At 47.9% G+C, this 23,262-nt stretch overlaps 1 protein-coding gene across 1 annotated transcript in view; it reads right to left on the bottom strand.

The window, feature by feature from the left end:
* CRHR2 (corticotropin releasing hormone receptor 2) overlaps nt 1-23,262 on the bottom strand; it is a 121,914-nt gene that overhangs the window by 45,289 nt on the left and 53,363 nt on the right. The window contains exon 3 of the mRNA XM_044424990.1: nt 2,453-2,538. Coding sequence (XP_044280925.1) covers nt 2,453-2,538 — 86 coding nt within the window. The remainder of the gene's footprint in view (nt 1-2,452; nt 2,539-23,262) is intronic.

The raw sequence follows: 23,262 nt of genomic DNA, 5'->3' as shown, positions 1-23,262 counted from the left end.
GGCCACAAGGTTGGTGGCCGGTTTGCAGGGGATGGGGTATGAGGCGAGACTGAGGGAACTGGGTCTCTTCAGCCTGGAGAAGAGGAGACTCAGAGGGGATGTTAATGACATGCAGGTACGTGAGGGGGTGCCACACGGAGGCAGGTAGAGACCTGTTCTCCCCTGCAGAGGAGGGCATGATGCGCTCCAACGGAGCTAAGCTCAAGGAACTAAGGTTTTAGATGCCAGGAAGCACTTCCTGAGAGTTAGGATGCCAAGGGCATGGAATGGGCATTCACAGGAGCTGGTTGAAGCACTATTGGTGAGGCGTTCAAGGATAGGCTGGATATGCACATGGTGGGCATATCATGAGCAGAGCCGGCTGGAGCCGGGGGTCAGACTAGATGGCCTGGGAGGCCCCTTCTGACTCACTCAGTTTCTGTGTTTCTATGTTAAATGCCAGGAGGACTTCTCCATATTCCACAGAATGATCAGGGTCTTGATAGGAGTGTCCACCAAAGCTACATCTGAACAAGAAGCGATGGGTGTCGTAATAAGGGAACAGATCTAAGTTCTCCCACCACAGCCTCCTAAGCAGTACAAAAAACTCAGTTTAGGGTGTGCATTCTCATAGCTGCTACAACAACCCCAATTCATGTCGAGGACTACCGTGTTTGGGGCTTCTCCAGACCTCATGGCTGTACCCTCAACCATGGTGGCCTTGCCTCTGAATGGAGGTTACTCTGAGAACCAGCACTCTGGAAGTCCCCAGCAACAAATCCAAGCATCGCCTCCAGACTGGGCAAGAGGATTAGTCCACAGCAGGTGGGTTATACGAACCAAGTATCTAATTTGTCCTAAGGATCCAATGCAAGACGCAGACACGCTAGAGGAACACTTGAGCGCATAGCAAGCCCGGAAAGAGAGAAGGCATCCCCGTAGAGGGGCAGAAAACCATCTTTGTCTTGAAGGCCAAACTCAACTTTGGAGATGCTCTCAGAGGCCATGTTGGAGTGGGAAGGGCCAAATGCAAAAGGAACAGGGCCAACGCTTCAGCATTTTTATCTTCAGGATCCTAACTGAGTCTTAGAAGAGGGATTTCAACCTTTCAGAATGGGGAAAAGGTGCACAGAAGCAAGGGGACCACTCCATGATTGTGGCTGCAGAAAATTTGGAGTGGTCCGGGAGAGGGACATGGTCTTCCGGGCAACTGCACAGGACAAGAGGGCCAAATGTGGAGGGCCAAATGTGGCCCCTGGGCTGAGTTTCCACATCCCTGTGACAGACCACAACAATTCTCCTTCCAAGCCCCTTACTCTGTTCTGGTGCTAAATCAAATTTCCAGGAGGACATGCCTGGGAAAAGCAATCTGATCCCAACTCCCCAAACCAGGTCTTGGTTCCATATACCAGGTTAACCTCTTAATCCACATTCAAGTCATGAATAAGAGAAAGCTGATTAACTGACTTGCCATTTAACAACAGGGTCAGCTGCCTGGAGGACAAGCTAGCAGGCCGGTGCCATTTCTTCTGGCTGAAAAGTAGAAGAAGGAAGACACAAGATGTCTCCACCCATATCCACCTACCCAGACCTTACGATCATCTTCTGAGACCCTTCTCCAGGGGCCCCTTTAAAGGATGCTAGGAGGCTGGCTGCCTGGGTAAGGGCCTTTTCAGCAGTGGTACCCCAATTATCGACCTCACTCTCCAGGGATGAACACCTGGTGCTGACCCTTTACATGTTTTGGTGCCCTGCAAAAGCCTTCTTATTCTCTCAGTATTTTAACCATTAATTTTAATTTAATTTACTACATTTATTTCTATATTTTGGTGTGCTCTCTTTATTTATTGTTTATTTATTGTTTACTTGGTTGTTTATGTTAGATTTTATTTTTATTACTTTTATTTCTATTTTCTACTCATCAGCCTAGGTGCCAAAATGCAGTTGAGATGGCATTGCTATGTTATTAATTATAATTAATTCTATTTTATTGTAGTAGTGTGTGTATTATATTTTTTCTTTGCATTTTTATGACTGCAAACCATTCAGAGAGCAATTTTGGCTATGAGAACAGTATATAAACACCTGTATAAATGAATATCAATCAATCTCTATTATGCGGTCACAGACGTGACAAGTATAAATAAATAAAATAAAATCTGGCAATTCTCTTCGCTCAGGATGAGTGAGATGAGCGCAGATCTTGCAAATGATTCTCCAAAGCCTTCTGATTAGGGCTACTTGAGATCAAAAAAATTCAAGACTTCATCATTGCATTTCTTGTCTGCCAGCAAAAGGGCCAGGTGGGGATGTTTAAAGAGTACAAAAATGTTTCAGTGCATAGATTCATCTTGGACAAGGAGCTCAAGAGAACACCAGGGCGAGATCTCGCATACCTCTTCTACTGGGGGGATATTCTCAAGCTGACAACTAGTTACAGGAAAGGATGCACAGATAAGCGATTCACACTGACCTCTTCAACCAGGATCGGTTCACACTGGGAGTAGTTAACCTTGAAAGCCCAGGTTCCGTTTCCCATGCATTCGCGATAAGCATTTCCTAATGGGAAGTGAGCAAAGAGAAAGGAAACAGAACATCAGTGAAAGACTACAGAAAACAACCAAGAAAAATAACACCACTGCTGGTTGAAATAATGAAGTCTGAATCGAAGAAGCCTTCCTTGGAGGACCTGCAAAGCAACCAGTGGTGAAGGAAGACGCTTCATGTTCTCTCCTTTAAAACCAACCCTGAGCCAGTGTGGTGTAGCGGTTAGGGCTGGTCTGGGGCTGGGGAGATCTAGTTCCAGACCCTGCGAGACCCTGAACCTCACAGGTTGACTGGGACAGTCACTGGCTCTTAGCCTCACCTACCTTGCAGGGCTGTTGTGAAGATAAAATAGACGGGAAGTGTTTTGAATTTCTTGGAGGAAAAGGAAGTCAGAAGAGAAAGGTAAGAACAGTAAGAATCATAGAAGCATCAGCAAACTTCATGGTCCTAGCAACCAGTGCTGCTGAATCTGCAATAGAATCAAGGGACGTACAGAAAGTTGGCAAAGGTGGCTGGGAAAACGGAGCCGGCATCCTGAATTCAGCATTCTGAAAACAGATGTAGGGCACAGTTCTGTGTCGACAGAGAAAGACCTGGAACTGCTTCATGGCAAGGAGACTCTCCGGCCCAGCACTGTCTACATGGACGGTGAGGGGCTCTCTCCAGAGCTACAGCAAACTGTACCCAGAGATGCTGTGGGTCAACCCAGGCCCCTTCTGAATGCAAAGCGGAAACCAGGTCGATCCAGGTTGCCGCTGATCCAGGTTGCAAAAATGGCACGCTCTCCACTTTGGAACCAAATCTCAGTTCTATTTTGCAATGTGTACTTCTGCTGTCTTTGCAATGGGTCCAAAGAACACATACAAACATTGAACATGTAACTTAATTTGCCGTTAAGAATGCAGAAACATGTATTCTGTTAATCCCAAAAGTCTCTATTTAGCAAAAAGGCATACAGAAAGACTTGTCCTAGGAGGCATGCATGAAGAAGTAATGAATTGTTGTGCAAAATTAAGAACAATTCTCTCTTAATTCTTGAGACATTCGCAGAATTTCTGCTGTCCTTTCTTCCACAGATGCTCTGAAGATGCTTTCCGGGTCTTGGAGAGCAGTAACAGGGGCTCTTTCAGTCCTGGTGGCAAGGAGGCAGTGGAGGAGACTTATATGCCAGTAAGTACAATACATTTTCTGAGTTATCTAGATATTACAGTATTTAAGGTAACTGTTTTCAATACACTATTAGCAAGCCATTAGAGCTGCAAAAACAAGAGTAAACAAAGGACCCCTCCCCCAAATAAATTGGTGCGACATAATGAAGATTGATCACAAGGCAGAAAAAGTCCGCATAAACGTTTTCACGAGACACGCAAGACAAATAATCTTTTTCTGGAACACACTGTCACTTCTTGGAAGGCCTGCTTTTGAGCTTGTGCTGGCTCCCAGATGATCAGAAAGGCCCCCTCTTAGAGAGAAAGCGGATTCGGACACCAGCTCCCATCCGCTCCAACCTGCGAGGACAATATTCAGCCAAGATAGGAATTGGAGTTCATCAACATAAACAGGTCCACACCACAGTGGACTTCAGCCAGTTCAAATCTGGGGGTGAAGGGAGGGGTTTACTGGAGTGTACTCACTCTGATTGGCTGAACATTGCCAGCTCTTTTTCCCAGAATGCCCTTCAGAATGAGGGTACCCCCAAACTAGAAGGTAGCACAGTGGCTCCCCCAAGATGCTCTTCCTGGAGGGACTGTTTGGTTTGGCCAATTCTCCCTTGGGTGAAGGGTCTTTTTACAAGGTTTCAAAGGATCCCCCTTTTGTTTATTATATTAGAAGATGTGGGCTTTTGAGGATTTTGCTTCCATAAATGAGGATTTTGCTTCCAAACATCTTCTTGTCTTTTCCACTTGGCTGAACTGAGCCATTTTGTCACCTTGCTTAATGAAAGTTCAGGGGGAATGGAGAAAACACACAAAGACCCAAGCTATTATTTTCTTTTTTGCAGATCCACTGAATTCTCCCTGTGGTTGATTTCTCTGAAAGCAGAATAATGATATCAAGAACATTCCGACTCTCTTGGCTGAATTAATTGTCAATTCCCTGGCCTCCATCTGTTGTTAGGCCTGCCCTGCCCAGTACAATTATTTATAAGTCAGCCTTACTGAATCAAGGGGACTTATTCACAGATAAGCACATATAGAATAGTTGGCCTGATGGATTCATTTTCTCCCATATACTGCAAGTTACTTTTCAATTCTGCAGAGGTGAGACAATGCACTACAGAGGAACCTACCTTCAGGAGTTTGGGGTTTAATGAGATTTCAGGGTATTTGTGATTCTGGGGCTGTTTCTCCATCTTAGCTTTATACCCTTCTCCATATGTGTCATTCAAAAGACAGCAGCTATTTTCAAATTGCCAGTTCTGCTCCCCGAGCGATTAAAAGGAGTATTTCTTGGGAGAGGGCTGCTGGAATTTCATTTTCTTCAGCCCAATGCAGTCAGAAGGCGCCGAGTTAAAATTGCTTTCTTGAATATTAGATTTGTTTGCCGACAGTTGTAAAAGATAGTTTTGACAGAGGTTCATAATTCAGCATTAGGAATAGATACGGAAACTCTCATCATAAAACTCACGGGAATCAAGGCATACATCTACCCACATACGTGTGCAAGTGTGCGCACACACTCGCAATTGTGGATTTATTACACTGGCAAGCTTTAAAAACGGAATCAAGTCAATAGCAGCAATTATTTTAAACAGCTCCAAGTGACAGATTTTATTTTGTTTAGTTCAGGAAATTAAGTTTGAGAAACACACGATCCAACTCTCTCAGATTATTTTGTGTAGAGTAAGAAATGCCACAAATCCTTTTCTAGCAGCTGAATATATCCATTCCGAAAGCAAAGTATCTACAATTTCATTTTTATGGTGATTAGCTAACATTCCAACGAGATGATGCTTTCGTCTTTGCAGAGAGTTAATAGGATGTGGTGAACTTTGCCCAAGAGGAAAAAGGGACTTTGAATAGGTTGCTGCTTGTGAGCTTTGCATTTGCCTCAGTTTAATTCTCAGAAGAATTTAGCGAAAGTTGCGACGTTCTCCATATGCTGGGGAAAGGGGACTTGAGATTTTATTTCCCCTCCCCAAGACACAGTTTTGTCCCTGAGTGCTCTTCACTGTCTAAGTTTGAATCTCTGGACTGAACAACTTCAGTGCTGATTGAGACTCACCAACTGTTTCTGGCTGCAGGGGGCAAGGGTTACCCCTTTGCCCTTTCAAAACAACAGACTACCCTTTGCACAAGCCCTTTCTTCCCCCAGTGTGTGCCCAGCAAAGCATAACCAGCAAAGAAAGAGTCTCTGAGCATGCACAGAGTTATTGGCTGACCCCACACTAGAAACTACCTCCAGGAACCCTCCTTTTGAGGAGCCCAAACCCTCTGGAGCAGTGCAGACAGCAGCTGTGGGGAGTCATCTCCGGCTTCAGCAAATGCCCTGCTGAAAAGCAGCTGGATCAGCTCCGTGGCGCAGTTGCCGGTGCGGAGGAAAAGTCCAGAGGATCACGAGGAGACAGTGGCGTGGACCTTTTTGTCCTCGGGTCGCGGCTGCTGGAGCCAGAGGCCTGGGAAGCCAGTGGCCCTGGGGAGGGCCGTGGCCAGCTCCGAAGTGCTGACTGCCACCCGGGGATGGGCCGGCTGGGTCAGGACCCCGCTCTCCTGTGCTTGCCAGGCGTCTTTCCCATGCTCGGCCCGGGCCTGGAAGCGAGCCGAGCTGAGGTCTGGTCCAGGACCGCTTGGGAACGCCAGTGAGTTCTTTGTGCAGAGTTCGCAAAGTCTGGAACTCTGCGCACAAGGTCTGCCAGCCGTGCGATTCTGCACACACAACAGGCCTACTGCGCAATTCTTTTTGCAAAGCTCACAAATCGCATGTGGAAGCCCAACTCTGCTGAACGCGAGTCCTGCTGGGTCCCCACGCAAACGCTTGGCATGACGTGAGCTCAGGGAAGAGAGGGAGTGGGCTGGAGTCAGGGAGCCGCGCTGAGGGGGACTCAGACCGATTCCCACCCCCGGCCCGGATGCCTCCCATCTCCTAAGGCCTGGCCAAAGCCAAGTGCCAAGGATGGAAAGGTCCATTCCCTTTTAAGATTCTCCCCAATTAGTGATGTTCAAAACATATCACTTTTGCCTCGCTTAATGAGAGCAGATGTGATTATGGGATCCCTCCAGAAACCTAATTAAGGTTAGGGAATCTTCATGGGGCAGCATCTGAACAGAGACCTAGTCCCAGAAAACGCTCTTTGATGGCCAATGATCTGTCTGCGATTCTTTTTTTGAGACATTCCCAATAACAGAAGAGATGTAAGTATTACCTGCCCTTTATCATCTCTTTTGTGTAGGCTCCTAATGAAGCACCATAATTTCTACCCAGCCTACCAACTTCTCCGAGGTGAGGTATTAATACGGACAAGACTGCTAGAAATGCAATCTTGCTGCTCACCCGGCTGCCCATCTTTCATTAATCAAGCAAAATCTTATCAGAACTCGAACGAAAACACGAGAAAGCAACACGAAGAGCATCGGGGACGGCGCATGAACGGTTGGTGTTCATCCAATCCGTCTTGTGAGTGAGGCTTGTTCAAACCGCATACTTTTAAATTACGGCAAGACATCTTGCCTGTTGGGACTTATCTCATTATATCCATCGGAAGAAACTTGGGGCGGTGACTCTTGTCAATTATTTTCTGACAAGCGTCACACATCGGTTGTTCTTATGCACCACCAAACCGTCTCTGACTTACGGCGACCCTCTCTGAAAGCCATTCAGAATGGCCTATTTATGACAGCCCTGCTCAGCTGTTGGAAATTCCAGGTTGTTCCGTATCTAGTCACCATAATTAAGATGAACAATGCTATCTGCCTCAGCTGAGCACAACGGCGTCCCGAGCTTGTAAATACAGCAGTGAAAAATGTTGTTCGTTAAAACTGCTTATCTCCAAGTTAAGGGCAAAAGGCTGGTTGACCTCCAGGGAGATACTTGTAGGAAAATGGAAGGGTAGGTTGCAAAACTTTCTGGATCTAATCCAGTTTTGCTTCCTAACTTCTCAGTGGGGGTGGGGAGAGGGCTTGAACTAAAAAACATTGCATCATGGAAGAACAGAGTGGGAAGGGCCCGTAAGGTCATTGTGCCCAGCTCCACACTCGGTGCAGGACTCCCAAGTTCAAGCGTCCCTGACACATGGGTATCCAGCTCCCTCTCCAATGCCTCCAACACAAGAGAGCCCACAGACCTCCTCGGTGATGCACAGAGAGCAAGCTGCATTTTGCAAATCATGCAGACACATCCCATTTACAACCCTAAGGAAATGTTTGCAATTTCCCAAGCGTGTGTTTGCCCCGAAGCGCAGTGCTGAAATACACCCACCCCCAAGTACATTTTAAGACTTTAGCCTCTGGGGAAAACAACATATTTGGGCCGCCTGTTTGAAAGAGCATGGACGCTTTGTCTTGGAATATCCACACCTTTCCTGTTTGGGAAAAAAGACATGCATATTTGTGAATGAGACCCAAGGCTGATGAGCTTTGTGCTGGAGAACAGAAGAAATCCAGTCAGCTCACACATGGCTCATTCTCGCACTGGTGTCTTATGAAACATAAATTTGACATATGGATTTTACCATCACACAATATGATAGTCACTAATGCAGATGGCTTTACAAGTTGCAGGATCAAGTGGCATTCTCCTGTTTTCATGGCAAGTTGGCAGAAGGCTGGAAGGAAATGGAAATGCATGCAAACCAGGAGGAGGAAGCCAGGAGGCCAATACATGGCCCAGTTTTCGCAGGGGTTATTAAACTCCACAATATATACAGTTTACTTCTGCAATAAACATCCAAATTTCTCTATGTACTTGTATATGTTAAGACAATAAAAATTGAAAAAAAATCCAAATTTCAATGGGCCCCAAGAGAATTCAGCAGAACAAGGAACTTGGGTCCCATGGAATCCCTCAAGTTGTTTTGCTTGCTTGTTTTCTGTCAGTTAAAGCCCTCCATATTTTTTTCCCTTGGAGAGAAAAGCAACAACTCTGGTGTGTGTGTGTGTGAGTGTGCGTGCACGGAGTGGGAACAATGTTGCATTGACAAACCAACAGAAAGAAAAGGTTTCAAAGGGCCCGTGTCTTCTCATGTTACCTCCTTGGAGACTGAGATCAGCTCCAGACATGCTTTCAAGAATATGGCCTCTTCAGTTGTGGCACCTTGGAAATGCAATGGTAGGTCCCGTTAGTAGGTGGTTCAACTCTCCAGGTAAGTGATCCTTGCCCTGTTCTGGACAGAGTTTCACTTCCCCTAAGGATCAGTGTGCATGATTTGGGAGTGCTCCTCCACCCAGAATTATCCTTGGAACTCCAGGTGACTCCTGTGGCAAGGAGCACTTTCTTTTACCTTCGGCTGATCCATAAACTATGCCCTTACCTGGATGAGCAGAGCCTAGAGATGGCGACCCATACCCTGGTAACCTTCCCATTGGACAATTTAACGCGCTCTATGTGGGGCTGCCTTTAGAGACAGTCCAGCTGCTTCAACTGTTTCAGAACAGAGCTGCCAGGATGTTAACGGGGACCGGAAGGTATTCACATATAACGCTGGTCCTCTACCAGCTACGCTGGCTGCCGGTTGAAGTCCAGGCCCAATTTAAGGTGCTGGTGATGACTTATAAAGCCCTAAATGGCCCAGGACCTGGATATCTGAAGGAGCGCCTCCTTCCATATACACCTGCCTGCCCATTAAGACCTGGGTCGGCCCTTCTTCGGGAGCCTGCTCTGAAGGAGATCAAAAGAGTGGATACGTGGAGTGGGTGATATATGCAATGCAATTACCAAAATTACAACAGTGTTGGACAGTCTATACCCGACTATCCAAATGGCAAATATTTCTTCACGTATTTGAAGTGCTGTTATTTTATTGTACATACAAGCCAACCAAATTCTATTAAACATGCTTCTGGCTATTCTGTTCAGAGTAATCTGTTATGGGCAGTTCCCCAACGTACAGTGCTTTGAACGCAGCGTGACGGGAGCCGTTGCAGAATCAGTCAAGGTAGTCGGCATCCCTGCATCATGGACCAAGTGTGTTTGCTCAACCTCCTTCTCCATTCCCATTTCTGTACAAATGAGAAGGTTGAAATCTGTATTTGTGAAATATTGGAGGGTGTAGGATAAACAGATTTTGTTGTCCATTGTCTTAGTTGCGAAAGTGAATCTCTGGACGGAAGACGACAGACCAAGAATATTTATCTGGAAAGGCTGACTGCCCCCAAAACCTTGATAGCCATATCACTGGGCCTGTTGTTAATTTATTTAAAAGTTGAACTGGGCTGATGGATTCATCTGAATGTACCCACAAACGTGTCTTCTCCATTTTATCTTCTCAACGGAAGACCGTGATGCATTCTGCTCACCAAATACAGATAGGAAATTGCCCAACATTAAATCAAGAAAGCACAGAGAAATAAATGGCTCTTTCATTCATAAGACACACGGACATGAAAGAGAAACTTTGGCCCATATTATGGAAAGGAAGGGAAGAGAAAGGAAGGGGGAAGAGAAAGGAGAGGCAAGGTGCCATGGCCACATTTTCTCTACTCAGTCAAAAAGGGAAGTACACTGCTAGCTAGACACAGGAAAATAAAACATACGGCATTCACTGCACACCCCTGTTGTGAAGAAATTCAACACAGCTGCTGGAATGCATGTTGTTGTTTTGAAAGACCAGCCAATGCTCCCAACACAAGCTACCTTATAACACAGTCTGTGATGAAGGATTACAATCACAACAAAGAATTCCCGGGAATGCTGTCAGAAAAAAAAGCAAAGACTGCAGTTCTGAAAAAGATCACACCAGTAGAATAAAAGACAGCAAAACTGTGCATCTGAAAGGACTGGAAACATAACTGAGGGCCGAGGGCAACGCATGCTTCAGCAAGGGGCGGCACAGAAATGTTTTAATAAATAAATAAATAAATAAATAAATAAAGTACTTATTTGTGTTTGGGGAGCCTACAGGACAACGGGTTGAACAACTTCTTGAAAACAGAAAGGTTTGGAGGAGGTTCTGAGTGCGTGGAATGACCCCACCGCTCTGGGTTCCTTTCCTCTGGAGAAGGACCCCTTCTCCTGCATTGGAGGAAGGGAACTTATGGGACGGAGCCTTCTGGGGGCTGCACATGAGCATGTTTTCATGGAATAGTAGAGTCGGAAGGGGCCAGACGGCCACCGGCCCAACCTGCTTTGCACATCGGAGGTCTCATATTCATTCCCTGAAACTTCTGCTTAGGATCTCAGGAGATGGAGAACGGCCCGGGGAGGCTGGGAGCCCCTGGGCGAAGCTGGGTGAGTGTTTTGCTGTGATATGAGGGCAGCGAAGCGAGTTGATGCGCAGTGGATGCGCGCCAAGTCTGCCTTCATCAAGCTGCTTCCAAAGGGGGGAGACCCCCAAGTCCTTACAGGTGGAGAGGAGAAGGGAGGGGCAGGTAGGACCTGAGCTCCGCCTGTTCCTTGCCGAGGAGCAGCGGCCATGTTCAAACTGCTGTGGGCACTGAACCAGGGATGTGTGGGGAATCAGGAACCACTTCCACCACCCCACATCTTGCAAGCGTAGGTCCCAGTTAGGCATCCGTGATCAAGTGATGCATTTTCCCCATCCTGTCCCTTCTAACCCAACACTTGCCTTACAGTCTCCTGGGGTGGATGCAAAAGAAACTGGAAGGGCTCTGTATGCAAAGGAGGAGGGCAAAGAGCGTAACAGATGTTAGCAGCCCTGCCAATCATGAATGCGTGCGCTCGCTCTCTCGCTCTCTGAACCGAAAGGCATTGTGGGACAGAAGAAGACATCGATGTCTTCTTCAAATAACCGCTCTGCTCGGTATTCCATACTGCGCTAAAGAATGCGCTATCAGCACATGTACTGACAGCAGAAGAAAAGGGAAGGGAAATGAATTCAAGGATCCCCCTTTGCGAGCCCTTTTTGAAGGTGTGCACATTCCTTTTATTCAACAGGAATTTCTTGGACTTAATGCCTCTTTAACAACCTGAGCTGTCTATCAATCAAGCCTGAGACTTCAGTGTTATGCAATTAACCCAGTTTCTATGACTTGCTTCTGAAGGCGATGGGCTTGAGACAAAGATTTCTACTGGTTTTGGGGCTTCAGTGGCCTGCAAAATTCTTTCCTCCTCCCCCTGACTCACAGTGCAGCCTGATTATACAATATATGCAAATAGCCCTGACTTTCAGGCTGCACACAGGTCCTAGAAGACAGCTTCCCTTCGTGCAGAACTCAGAAGGATGGGATGGAGACAGCAAAACAGAGAAAAAGAATCCGCAACCTTGCAATTATTTTCTCAGTAGGCAATTGAGAGGCTGAACATGCATGGTGAATTTGCATTTAAAAACTCGAGCCAATACATGGCGCGACTAATTCTGGAGTGACTGCATCCATGTTAATTGGAGAAATTAATTGAAGGCTCTTCTTTGTGTGGACTCCAATCGGGCCATAGGTCCATGTCTGGGCAGTGACTGGACCGGTTGGTGAGGGACAAGGTCTTCTCTCAGCAATCCCAAGTCGTGCAGGGCATTATATGGAAACATAGAAATACAGCGAGATGAAAGGGGCCTCCTAGGTCATCTAGTCTGACCCCTGGGCCATCTAGCCTGATTCCAACCTTTGAGGCTAATGGTCCTGCGTGGTCAGGAGCCTCACCCCTCTTCTGCACCCTGGACTGCCACCAGTGGCGAACCTGGACGTGGAAGAATGCTCTTCATTCTCTCTTGAGCTCGCACCAGCCTGATAGACGTCAGCACACGAAAATGAACCAGGGTGGAGATATCTTTAGATGCCTCAGATGCATCTAGAAAGCTTGTCTGAGATACAGAAAATATCAAATTCTAGTAGGATGGCAGCCAAATTAGCAGTGAGCAATATTTAAGAAGAGATGACACTGTTTTCAGGTCAAGAGATGGCTATTTTTGCAAAACGTATGGCTCTCAATGGAGTATCACTTAGGGAAAATGACCCAGAGCAGCCGTTTACAGCCATCCCTCTTTCCTGGACTCTTGCAATTGTCCAGCATACTTTGGACGCCCTTGACAATTAAGCCTTTAACAAGCCAAGCCCTCCTCTTCTTGACAATAAATGCGGCGGAGGACTGAAAACTCGGCTAGCAGAGCTGTTAGCAAGCAAAGAAGAACGGACCTCTGCAGAGGCAAATGTTGCCATGGGGAATGGGGAGAAATGCCCAGAGGTATGGTTCCCACCCCAGCCTCTATACAGGAATGACTGAATACAAAGGCAGTGCCAACATCCACAGACTCGTTGCCCTGCCTTATCCAGGGTTATCCACTTCACTGAGCTTCAATAAGTTGAGTGAGTGGAGAGAGGAAGAGGCAACCAGTCTTGTCCACTCCGGCAAGGGGTGACTTTGAGGGGGGCAGATGGGAAATTAATGGCATCGATGTGGGAGGTGGAAAGATGCAGGGAATCAGTTTGTTTTCAGTGAAAAGTGCGCAAGATGCTCCAGCAAATGGGTTGGGTGAGGACCAGAGGGTGAACTTGTCCTCCGCTAGCAGTGATGCTTAGCAATGTATTGTTTGTGGTTTATTCAGCCTATGCTGCCATTACATGTGAGCAAGGCTTGGGTGTGGAATGGGCTTCCCTGGGAGGTGGTTGGAGCCCCACCGGTGCGGGTGTTCAAGGACAGGCTGGACGTCCACATGGTGGGCATGTCGTGAGCGGAGCCGGCTGGTGCCGGGGGTCAGACTAGATGGCCCGCGAGACCCCTTCTGACTCGCTCTGTTTCTATGTTTCTATGAGCTGAAGCAGGTGCTGGAAAATCAGATTTTTCTCACAGTTCTGGGAGTGTTGGACATTCCACAGAAGGCAAACGGTTCCTTAGACACTGATGGGAACCATGATCTAACCAGGATTGTAAAATCCTCCAAGCTGAAGGAACCAAGGTTCAGTTTGGATGCCAGGAAGCACTTCCTGACAGTTAGGACCCCAAGGGTGTGGAATGGGCTTCCATGGGAGGTGGTTGAGGCCCCATCGGGGAGGGTGTTCAAGGATAGGCTGGACATGCACATGGTAGGCATGTCATGAATGGAGCCGGCTGGAGCCGGGGGTCAGACTAGATGGCCTGCAAGACCCCTTCTGACTCGCTCAGTTTCTATGTTCTAAGGCCACGGCAAATCAAGCTTCACAAAAGGTTTTCTTCTAACCCTTTCCTATGGATTAGTGCCAAACTTGTCTCCCATATTGCTCATTTCTGAAGAAAAACAACTCCCTTTTCAACGTCTCAACTTTGGTGATGTTTTCCATAGCAGTTTTATTCATTTTGCTTTGAACTAATTTCCGCAGTCACTATATTGTCAATGATAATTTTGGGAAAGGAGCAAAACAGAATTGAGACAAAGGTAGCGAGAGAGGGAAATGCTAACGAAATACAGTGAAAACAATGCCTCAAATGGGAATGCAGGTTTTACTCACACCAACTATTAATGGTGGGACACCTTTCTTATCCTTCTGCATCTGCATTTGTTGGGAGCGTCTTAACTTGGGCATTTTGATTTAACTTGCGTTGTACCGCAGGTTGCTTGGTATATACCCCACTGTGGCTGAAAACTGGATTCATACATTTTAAATGAACATGAACAATACATTGAACCATTTTGTGCTGTATGGTGCTCCACCTTCGGAGCAAATAACAACACAAATACACTCCCTGCCCATGGGCAAAATTCCAGCTTCACTGAAAATTTGCTGTCAACTGAATTCAGACAACACAATAAGCCAAACACTCCAGGGTAGAATATGGCTTGAACGCATATCCTTCTCAAAACATGAGTTATCCTTATGTCTGAACCCAGCAAACAAGCCAGAGAGAACAACCCACGGTTTGCAAACCAGCCACAAACCACAAGTTCTCTTCATGGCTGTTTGTGATAAACAAGCTGTGGTTTGTTAGCACAGCTGGGTTCAGACAGCACATTAACCCATGTTTCAACAGCAACAGGTTGTCTGAACCAGCCAATGTCTTTAACAGAGGTTGGAACAGTATCAGTATAGCATTTTTTTAAAAGTAGGACAGGAGCAGGTGCCCATCCTTTAGAACAGGAAAAGGGAAGCTTCCAGTCCAGGGGTCTAATCCAACCGGAAGTTGTCCATCCGGCCAGCAGAAGCTTGAGCTCCCTCCATGGATGGGGCCCACTGAGCTTGCCAGCCCCCAGCCATTACAGGGCTCCATCCCCTAGTGAGCAGCTAGAGAGAGAATTCCTCTTACTACCTCCAGTTATGGGTCACAGGTAGCAAAGGGATTTTGGCTTGGCCTGCCTTGTATCTTCTCCACAGCTGGAGAAGGCATGGGGCAGGGGAAGCCAGTTGGGGTGGTCTCACGGGGAGGAGGATCCTCATGAGATCATGGGACATCCAAGAAGACAGCAGAAGGGGGTCCCGATTCCCTGAAATCATGTGACCCAGAGGGGGCCACGTGGGATTAGCAAGATCATCTGACCACCATGTTATGCTTGACCCCGGCTGCATTTCATAATAGTGCAAACTTGTATATGTTTAATCAGAAGTAAGCCCCATTAAGTTGAATGGAGGAAGTAGGTGTTAAACCCCAACTTTATGCCAGAACCCTATACACCAGGGATGGGGTGGGGAACCTCCACCCTGGGGGCCCCGACTTAGCACCCCACTGCTGTTTCCCCCATGGCTGAGCTGGCGCCATCTTGGAGAAATGCGGGGCCACCTTGGACAGCCAGCAGTCATGAGATTGGCGTCTTCCACAGCTCCTTCTTGGGAGCCTTGGCCACTCGACAGAACTGGGAATGAAAGTGAAAGTGGGAGTCGGGTGGGGGGTGGGAAGCACCGAAAGAGGCTGCCCACAGCTGGGGGCCTTGCAAAGACTAGGTCTGAGCGCATCCTCGAAGCTCTGCGGCCTTGAGCTGGCTCGGAAGGCCTGCTGCACACTCATTCTGGATCTCTTCACACTGGCAAAACCTGTCATTATAATGGGCAGGCAGAGTCCGGAGGGGTTTTTTTCCCACATCACAAGGACTCTGCTCAGAGGACAAACGGATCTGCATTCTCATGAGACACCTTCAGCCCTGTGTGGACGGCAACCATTGCCTAATATAGCGAAAAATCAAGAGTTCTTTGTGGTGACACAGCAGTAAGGGCTAAATACTCTCCAGAAATCCTAGTCGAGGCAGAAATCCTTGCTTCCTGACTTCCTCAGACCTCTCTCCCCAAACTTGCCCCACAATTGTATTTCTGCCCCCAAGGCCAGCATGACATTTTACTTTCAGCAAGCCTGACAATATACGTACCCGTCCCTTACTCCAGCTGGAATGAGGCCATTTTCATGGCTTGGTTCACTGAACAACTGGAATGTTCATGAACATTCCATGCTCTCACATCTGTTCAACAGTGCTCAGCTTTTTCCCCTACAGAGGCAAAATACAATATGCAGGGACAGGGCCCGCAGCTTGGGAGTGCTCCTCGACCCTGAGTTGTCTCTAGAAGCCCAGGTGACGGCGGTGGCGAGGAGCGCCTTCCTTCAGCTTCGGCTGATACATCAGCTGCGTCCCTTCCTGGAGAACGACTGCCTGGCGACAGTGACACACGCGTTGGTGACTTCCCGATTAGATTTCTGCAATGCGCTCTACGTGGGGCTGCCCTTGAAGTCGGTCCGGATACTTCAATTGGTGCAGAATAGAGCTGCCAGGCTGCTGACAGGGACTGGGCGTTGTTCTCATATAACCCCAGTTCTCCATCAGCTTCACTGGCTTCCCATTGAAGTCCGGGCAATTCAAGGTGTTGGTTATCACCTATAAAGCCCTCAACGGCTTGGGCCCTGGGTATCTAAAGGAACGCTTGCATCCATATATGCCCTCCCGCCCCTTGAGATCAGCAACAGATGCCCTTCTCTGGGAACCCTCTGTGAAGGATATTAGGAGGGTGAGTACCCAGAGGAGGGCCTTCTCTGCGGTGGCGCCCCACCTATGGAATGCGCTCCCCAGAGAGGTCCACCTGGCGCCGTCGTTATTTGTTTTTCGGCACCAGGCAAAGACCTTTTTATTTAAAACTTATTTTAATTGTTAATTTATTGGTATTTATAGGATTTTAAATCTTTTAAGCCAAGAAGCACCAGGTTTTAATATTTTTCTTGTATAATTGTTATATTTGTATATTTTGTTTTTGTTGTGAACCGCCCCGAGGCTTTTTTGCGATGGGGGCAGCATAAAAATGTTTTAAATAAATAAATAAGCAAGCAAGCAAGCAAGCAAGCAAGCATTGGCTTGATGCTTTCAAGAGTTTTCAGGAAGTGGCAGGTTACAAATTAGAAAACAAAGGCCATACCGGTAGCAGCTCAGTGTGGAAAAGGCAATAAATAGATGTTCAATACATGTAATCACAGTTCTGTTCAATTACCCTGTTAAATCTATATCTCTACCAGCTTTTAACAATATCTTTCCCAGTTTGCTGGGGGCGGGGAGGAAATTCAATCAACCTTTGTAATTCCTCCCATGAGAATTATAAACTGTATGAAATGAATTTCTTTCTAGCCATAAAAGAAGAAGAAGAGCAGTGATAAACCGGAGCGCGAACAACGGAACACGTCTTGTCCTCGCAACAAGCGCCACATCGCAGAAAAGGAAGGACAGAGCTGTTGTTAGCGGCAAAAAACAGTAGAGATCATCTTGCTATTCAGATAACCTTGGGAAGCTATTTATGGACGTTGTTTATACTAGTGCAGGAGGGAGCCACCAAGGTCACGCCTGCATTCAGAACTGGGGTGCTTTTGTACGCGCTTCTTAATCCCATGTTCAGACCACTCAAATTTTACGTCAAACGGTAGAAACCAAACCCTTGGCCAGATGGTTCTTAATCTGAGAAAATGCCCTTATTCAAAATAAGAACATGAGAAGAACCCTGCCAGATCAGAGTCAAGGTCCACCATGTCAAACATTAATGCTCCCAGAAAATCAACCAGGCTGGAGCTGCTGTTAAGGGACCGTTGAAGCGGCTGATTCAGAAGGTGGGCGGAAGAGAACTGGGCAGGTTCACGCGATCCCTGGGGAAAAGAAGCTACCCCTGTGGGAACCTCTCTTGTGCCTGGCAACTGGTTGAATTGTACCTGGCACGTCCCCTTAAGCTGTTGCCCTCAGGTGCTGGAGGCCAACACATCCCCCACATCCGAATTAGAGGCCACCGCCATTCTGGCCAGCTCCTCTATGGGGAATGGCGGTGGGGAATGTTCTTTGCCTTAAAAGAGGAAGAGGAGTCCCCGTATTGTCTCAGCTCAGAACAAACTGAACTGACTCCAGTGGAGCAGAACGGGGCAGAACCCAAAGGGCTGAGCCAGACAATGCTGTGAACCATCCAGAGAGCTTCAGCTATGGGTGGTATAAATGTGATGCAATAAGAATAATGATGAATAATGATGATAATGTGTGGGAAAGTCAATTTACATCCCAATTTACAATTCACACACCTGGTCCCTCCTAGCGGGCCTCTCCTACATCCCTGCTTGGACCAGCGACAGCCAGGAGGGCCTACGGAGCGAGAGAGCCCCCCACTGCTGCTTGCGCCTCAGTGAGCCTGCCGTCGTGCCGCACGACGCTGGACACGAAGGGCTCCATTTAGTCGTCACGGCTAATGCTCGCGGAGACATCCATCATCCACCCATTTGTCTAATGCCCTTTAAAAGCCCCTAACTCAGGTGCCATTACCAAATCCCACGGCAGCGAATGTCACGGGCTCGCTGTCGTCCGTTATGCCTGCGTCATCAGCGAGTGCTCAAGCTGTCGGGGAGGAGGGAAAACCTCGCCACTCTCCCCGTCTCCTCGGCACAGAGCATCCCGGCATCCCCTTCCGTCACGGGCCGGCCCTCTCATTAGGTAAGGTGAATCCTTTGCTCAGGCGGCCGACTGATCGAGTGCCTGGTGCATCCTTTGCTCCTGCCCCCCACTGGCTCACGGCACGTCTGCGCCCCACTTCCCTCATTGCAGCCGCGGGTCTCATGCCTGTCCTGATGGTCCCTGGGAGCCCTGCTCACTTCCTGAGAGACCCGTCCGGCCTGCCGCAGGTGCTTGGGTGAGATCGCTGCGGTCAGGAAGGGGCAGGTTGCAATGAGAGTTCTTGCCTCCGGCAGGAAGGTTTCTTGGGCCAGGTGGGCTCAGTCACCTGTGTTTTGGTGCTCCCAAAACCCCCACAAAGAAACAAGAGATGCTTTTGTGGAGTTTGAACGGGGAATCTAGATTGCACAAAATTTCAAGCACATAAGCAACCAAACATTTTGAGAAATATTGACATAACTAGGTGTTTGCAAACGGTTCAAAAATCTAATTTCATGCCAAAGGCCAGGGGGCCCTGACATGGTGCCGACAGGCCTCCATATTTTAATACTTTCTTCTGTTTTTTAAATATAGAAGCATGTTTTGTATGAAACATATGCAACTTTCTGTCAATTGTCCACTGGTTTCCATACAGGACCTAAGGAAATTTGCCTGGTGCCATCTTTATTTTGCTTTTGGTGCCAAGTGAAGACAGACCTTTTAAGCAAATTCTTTAACACTTGGCCTGAATGCTGTGGCCCCTTTTATATTGTTTTCAGAGGTGTTTTATTCATTTTATTTTAATAGGGTTAAATGTGTTTTATTTTGTTTAATATGTTCTATGTACTGTAAGCTGCCTAGGAAGGCCTCAGCAGCTATAGATGACCTATACATAGAAACACAGAAAACAGAGCGAGTCAGAAGGGGCCTCCCGGGCCATCTAGTCTGACCCCCGGCACCAGCTGGCTCTGCTCACAACATGCCCACCATGTGCATGTCCAGCCTATCCTTGAACACCCGCACCAATGGGGCCTGAACAACCTCCCGTAGAAGCCCATTCCACACCCTCGGGGTCCTGACTGCCAGGAAGTGCTTCCTGGCATCCAAATGGAACCTTGGCTCCCTGAGCTTTGCTCCATTGGAGCACGTCCTGCCTTCCTCTGCAGGGGAGAACAGGTCTCTACCCACCTCCGTGTGACACCCCCTCACATACCTGTATGTCACCAACAGATCCCCGCTGAGTCTCCTCTTCTCCAGGCTGAAGAGACCCAGTTCCCTCCGTCTCTCCTCATACGGCATCCCCTGCAAACCGGCCACCAACCTTGTGGCCCTTTGCTGCACTGACTCTGACCTGGCTATATCCTTCCTGTAATGAGGGGCCCAAAACTGAACACAACACTCCAGTTGCAGGCGCACTAGAGTCATGTAGAGTGGTAGTACACTTCTGGCTATGCAACCACGGCTGGCGTTCACCCTCTTGACCACCGCATCACACTGCTGACTCATGTTTAGCCTGCAGTCGACCAGCACCCCGAGGTCCCTTTCACAAGTGCTGCTCTCCAGCAACTTGTCACCTAACCTGTACTTATGACCCCCATTCCTATGCCCCAAGTGCAAGACCTTGCTCTTCCCACACTGAACACCTTCCTGTTGTCTCCTGCCCACTTCCATAGTCTGTCCAGATCCTTTTGGATCTGGAGTACCTGCTCCTCAGTTGTGGCCACTGCTCCAGTTTTAGTGTCGTCTGCGAATTCGATCAGCAGACTGTTCACCCCTTCTTCCAAGTTGTTAATGAAAGGATTAAACAGGATCGGCCCCAGGACAGAGCCCTGGGGGACCCCGCTTGTCATTGGCCGCCATCCCAATGATTCCCCCTTAATGGTTACCTTCTGCTTTCGGTCAGTCAACCATGCCCTAATCCACCGGACAGTGCTTTGGTGTATCCCAAAACATGAATGTATAAATAAATAAAAGTGGACCAAATGTCCAAATAAATATCCACTTGGAGTATATGTTCCATCAGTTCATGCATTAAACACCTCCAAAGACCTCAGTCCTTTGCACTGATAGGAGCTGAGTGTCTACCTTTCCAATTCTGCGGCAGCGGTCTTTTAGCTTTCAAGAGGGCACCAAAAATCCATTTTCCTGTCCATCTGTTAATTTCCAGAAACAGGTCAATCATCTAAAAAAGTCAGTGCACCAGTGAATATTCAAGACTGCTGCAGGCTAAAATTTATTTGTGTAATAACATCAAAAGAAGCAACTCCTGGCCGGTGCCCAAGCAAGTGTTTCAAAGGAGCATTAACCATATTCCATTGCTAGCAATTAGCGGAATCAGGCGACTGTTTATTAAGGAGACATTGTGGTGTTGAGCAGACGAGGAACCAAAGCTCTCGTTGCATGAGACGCAGCCTACAATCCATACACTACAAGCGGGAGGCACCCAAGCGGTACTGATGAACTATTTCCCAAATGGGCCCAAATTCCAAAATGTGCCCCGAGGTCCAAAATGGCGGTGGAGCTCTGCCATAAGTCAAATGCAGTTTGTTTTTATTTTTGGGCATGGAATTCCCTCCGTGCCTTTTTCGAGGGCCGTGCCATTTGTCTGCTCAGACAGCCATGACAACATGTTGGGGAATAACAGGAGCTCGAGAACTTTCCCACCTCCCTGCAAAAGCTCGGAAGGGCCCACTCAAGTGAGCGGCAGAACCCCCCCCCCCCCGTTCCAAGGCTTGAAATGCTGTTTTCGCACACGGATATAAATGTCAGAGCGCCCCTAATCTCGAAGGAATTACACAGAAAGCGTTGCCCTGCCGTGCAATTCTGCCAGAGCAGCGTCCTCGCACTTCGGCACCCCCAGCGGTGTGTGCCACGCACGCTCATTGCATCAGATGAACTCCGCTGTCGGGAGGAGGAGGAGGAGGAGGAGGCGCACAGCTCTGCCACTACCACTCAGAGAGAGAAGGCAAAGCATTTTGCCCGCGTGCCTAAAGGGAGCCGTTTCAGCAGGAGTGCGATGAAAGCTTTGCCAAGCTAATTTCTCACAGTAGACAATCTGGCTTCTGTGCCGTGCTCGTTATTAACGTATTAATTGTTCGGAGGCCGCTGCTGTGCCGTACGAGCGCCGTCTGAGCCTTCGCTCCAGCAACCATCGCACCGCTGGCTCGGGGACCACCCCAAACCACGCCCCATAGAAAGCGGTTGGGGAGACATTACCCTCTGGAAATGGAGATGGAGCCGAAATGCACTGCACTGGGGGGGGGGGGGGAAGCATCTGCGCAGGCTGCCCCACCCCTATTTGTGGGGCAAGCCATCGCCCAGAAATGCTGGGGAAATAAAAAGGGGTTTTTCCTGGCACCAGGCACACTTATTTGAGGAGCTCATTCCAGAGCCGGGGGCCACAACTGAGAAGGCCGTGCTCCTGGTAGCCTCCGGCCCCCCTTCCCCTGGACCCCTGAAGATGAAGACCCTCAGGGTCCAGGAAGGGACATATGGGATGAGGCGTTCCTTCAGGTAACCAGGACGGAGTCATCCTTTCAGTATGGCAGTCACCCACCTCCTGGTTCTCCCCAAATGCGTTGGACTATCAGGGATGTGTGAACCACCAAACCTCAAGCTCATCAAAGAAGCGCGTTTGTCTCAAGTTTGTATCAGACCACGAGGGCTGCTCTTTTTCCTCGTGCATGACAACCCGTGCGCATTTTGGTGCATCTTTCCCCAGCCGTTTGCACGCATTGCAATCATCTCTGATACGTACAGATTTTTCTCTCACTGACTAAAACATGCTGGGGCTTTTGTTCTGCCTGGGAGACGCTGGGCCAGTCATTCATTCTCAGCCCAACCTACCTCACAGGGTTGTTGTTGTGAGGATAAAACGAAGCTATGGAAGCTGCCTTGCAGGGTACAATTGCAATGTAACATCATTGCATATAATCGCAATGCTATACCGGCTTCACTGGTTACCAGCTGAGCTCTGGGCCCAGTTTAAGGTGCTTGTTTTAACATACGAAGCCCTAATTGGCTTGTGACAAGGATTCCGGAAGGACCGCCTGCTCCCATATATACCTACCCAGTCCTTAAAATCTGGGGAGGAGGCCCCTCTGAGAAGGAGGGGGGCAACTCAGTGGCTGCGCTCCACCTGTGGAATAGCCTCCCGTAGTTCACCTGGTGCCTTCATTACAATCTTTTCAGCACCAGGAGAAACCAACATTATTTTCCAGGCATTTTAATAACTGATTTTATTTTGCACACCCTGAAATGGAATTACGGTGTTTTAGAATTTTAACTTATACTGTTTTAACATCCATGTTAACGCCTTAACTCTCAGTTGGGAATCACTGTATATTCTTGTGAACTGTATATTGTGTACGATACATACTGGTGTGCTTTGTTTATTTGTTGGTTTATTCTTGCATTATGTATATTATAATCATTACTTTCATTCTTTATTGGTATAATTGATTTTATTCCCTTGTTCTGTAATCTGCCTGGAGAGTCAGAATATACATTTGCAGAATATATATTTAATAACAAACAAACAACTGTTAATAATAAATAAATAATATACATTTAATAATAAATACATAAATAATAAATAGCTCTAGCTCTTCCCCTGTGGCTGTAAGACTGCAGCAGGAGGTTAACCAAATGTGCCAAATGCGCAGGGGAGGAAGTGGGAGCCATTTGGAAGCTTCCATCTCCCCCGCACTACCCCATCAATGGTTGAGGCCACTCAGTGGCACACCGGAGCAAGAGCGACCACGGAACAGGGCTTCCGAGGCAGCCTCGGAAAAACGGAGCTGAAGGGGCACGTGCAGCCACGGGGCAACTTGGAATGGGGCTTAGGCCAG

Source organism: Varanus komodoensis, unplaced genomic scaffold, assembly GCF_004798865.1.
Source record: "Varanus komodoensis strain SLA01 unplaced genomic scaffold, ASM479886v1 scaffold15, whole genome shotgun sequence".
NCBI lineage: Eukaryota > Metazoa > Chordata > Lepidosauria > Squamata > Varanidae > Varanus > Varanus komodoensis.
Note: the sequence above shows the minus strand (reverse complement) of the source record. Positions and strands in the feature narration are given on the sequence as shown.